Here is a 3,048-nt window from a genome sequence, read left to right as displayed (position 1 = left end):
TCTCAAGTTCGAATCTAAGGAGGAATAAAAATGTTTTTGTAGCCACGGAGGTTCAAATACGGTGACTTCGGACTATCTGCAAAACAGATGGTCGTTCTGGGATTAATCGGCTTGCATAGCGGATTGGATATCCAGATTAATAAAAAAAATAGGTTTTTATTTAGTTGTAAAAATTTATTGTAATTATAAATTTGTGGAGTTGATAACCATAACGTGTAAAAAAAAGGAGTTGTCATAGGAGCAGACAGATCTACACAGGGTTTGGATTCTATAAATACCAAATCATATCCAACCTCTTTCTTCCACACAGACTGCAACTCCATTTTATTCCTCCTCTGACTCAACAGTCAACACTGAAACTAAGAAACAGAACTATGCCTTCATCATCATCATCTTCTTCTTCTGGTTCAGTTGCTATAATCTCCAAATGCACAGTTTATCCAGCCAAAAACTCCATAACCAAATCCTTGAAGCTCTCGGTTTCTGATCTCCCCATGCTCTCTTGCCAATACATCCAAAAGGGTGTTTTGCTATCCCAACCTCCCATGCCTTTTAACCACCTCATTTCCCTCCTCAAACTCTCCCTCTCTAAAACCCTTTCCCACTTCTCCGCCATCGCCGGCCGCCTCTCCACCGACCCCCAAGGCCATGTCCACATCCTCTGCAACGATTCCGGGGTGGAATTCATCCATGCCACTGCAACCCACCATTTCACCGATCAAATTCTACTCCCCAATTGCGATGTTCACCCATGCTTTAAGACGTTCTTCGCCTTCGATAAAACGTTGAGTTACGCCGGACACCACCAACCCATCGCCGCCGTGCAAGTGACAGAGCTTGGCGATGGGGTTTTTATTGGGTGCACCGTCAATCACGCGGTGGTCGACGGAACGTCGTTCTGGAACTTTTTCAATACGTTTGCTGAGATCTCCAAGGGAGCCAAGAAAGTAACGAATTCACCGGACTTCAGCCGGGAAAATGTTTTTATTTCTCCCGTAGTCCTCCCGCTTCCCGCCGGTGGGCCTTCCGCGACGTTCTCCGGCGACGAACCGGTACGGGAGAGAATCATCCATTTTACCAGAGAAGCAATTTTGAAGATGAAATTCAGAGCGAATAATCAGATATGGAATCCCCAAAATTCGGATTCGAATGAATCAGAGATTTACGGGAAGGCAAGTAACGACGTTAACGGAAAGCTTAACGGCGCGTTAAAGCCCAAAAGCGAAATTTCGTCCTTCCAGTCCTTGAGTGCCCAACTATGGCGTGCCGTCACGCGCGCGCGTAAATTTCCAGAAACGAAAACGACAACATTCAGGATGGCGGTGAACTGCAGACACAGGATAGACCCTAAGGTGGACCCCCACTATTTTGGTAACTTGATCCAGAGCATCCCGACCGTTGCTTCCGTTGCGGACCTGCTGTCACATGATTTGTCGTGGGCAGCCAATCAGCTCCACCAGAATGTAGTGGCGCATGATAACGCTATTGTGCGCCGGGGTGTGAAGGATTGGGAAAGCAATCCGAAACTATTTCCATTGGGGAATTTTGATGGTGCGATGATCACCATGGGTAGCTCTCCTAGGTTCCCGATGTATAACAATGATTTCGGGTGGGGACGGCCGTTGGCGGTTCGCAGCGGCAAGGCGAATAAATTCGATGGTAAGATTTCGGCATTTCCGGGAAGGGATGGTGACGGCAGTATTGATCTTGAGGTGGTTTTGGCTCCCGAAACCATGGCCGCTCTTGAACATGACCAAGAATTTATGCAATACGTGTCCTAAAGGTTGTTTTCTTTAATGGATTCCATCATACATTTTGTTGTCGATTGATTTCTCTAGCATATTGTTGTATAAATATTTGAAATAATAACGATTACAAACGAGTGATTGAATTTTGTTAGTACTCGAACTTGGTTTTTCTATGATCAGAACTGTAAATTAAATGAGAACGTCAAGAACCGCTAATCGTTTGTTGTTTCGCATTGTGAAACAGTACATGTGAATGTACAGTATTCTTCCACAGCATGAAACGAAAAAACATATTTTAAAACAACACTTTATTTTCATAAGCATTGTTTCAGAACATAAACATCATATGGTTATCGGTTCTCAACCTATTCATAATTCTCATGTATCTATATAGGGGCTTGTTCTTTTGTTAACCAAGTCATTGATGTTAACTTTGTTAACCCATCATATCCTTCAAAAATTTTGATCTACGGTTGAAAAGACACAATGGCATCCTTGTAATATAATGGAAACATATGCGTTATAGACTAGTGTGAAGTTAGGTGAACAAGGGCATTTTTGGAAAATTAAAATAACATCTATCATACCCAAAGTTCAGTTCCAATAATTTCTCCCTTGGTGTTCCATAACGAAAATTATATCATCTCTTTCAAGTTTGTCAATTAATATGTTCATATCCTCAATCGTGTGTTCATAATGACATTAATATGTTTATAAGAAAAATTAGTTGTTCATAAGTGAAGAATAATAGCATAATCATGTGTTCATAGGTGAAACATTAAATGTGCTCATATATGAAATGGAAGTTATTGAAACAGTAATTTTGTTCACAGTTGAAATAGTGAATGCGTTCATAAATAAAAATGATGTTTCTGAAATCCAATAGATTACTAAACATGTTCGTAAATTACATTACAAATTACTAAACATGTTCGTAAATTACATTACAAACTTTCATATTTAATGGACTGTTACATCATAAAAATATTGCTAAAATCATGGAATTTTGTAACCTTCATTTAAATGCCTTAAAGTAAAACAAGAAAATAAAATAAAATTACTGAATCGTTCTTGACAATAAATACAATGTGATTTATGAATCGTGACATTAGATGGATTCCTATTGGTCCAGAGAGTTAATATAGTTAACACAAATAAATTGGTTAACAAAAGATCTTACCTCTATATATATATATATATATACACACATATATATAGGGTATATTTCTTTTACAACCTTGTGCATTTGTACAACCTTTGCAACCCAATTAATTGAGATATTTATAGAAATGATTGGAGT

General features: G+C 39.3%; 1 protein-coding gene across 1 annotated transcript; it reads left to right on the top strand.

Moving 5' to 3' along the window:
* Positions 1-308: 308 nt before the first annotated feature.
* LOC112512451 (BAHD acyltransferase DCR) lies at positions 309-1,908 on the top strand. The gene has a single exon (XM_025118421.1). The coding sequence runs from the start codon at positions 375-377 to the stop codon at positions 1,779-1,781; it is 1,407 nt and encodes a 468-aa protein (XP_024974189.1). The 5' UTR covers positions 309-374; the 3' UTR covers positions 1,782-1,908.
* The last annotated feature ends 1,140 nt before the right edge of the window (positions 1,909-3,048 follow it).

Source organism: Cynara cardunculus (genome assembly GCF_001531365.2).
Source record: "Cynara cardunculus var. scolymus isolate 2C chromosome LG 5, CcrdV1, whole genome shotgun sequence".
Lineage (NCBI taxonomy): Eukaryota > Viridiplantae > Streptophyta > Magnoliopsida > Asterales > Asteraceae > Cynara > Cynara cardunculus.
Note: the sequence above shows the minus strand (reverse complement) of the source record. Positions and strands in the feature narration are given on the sequence as shown.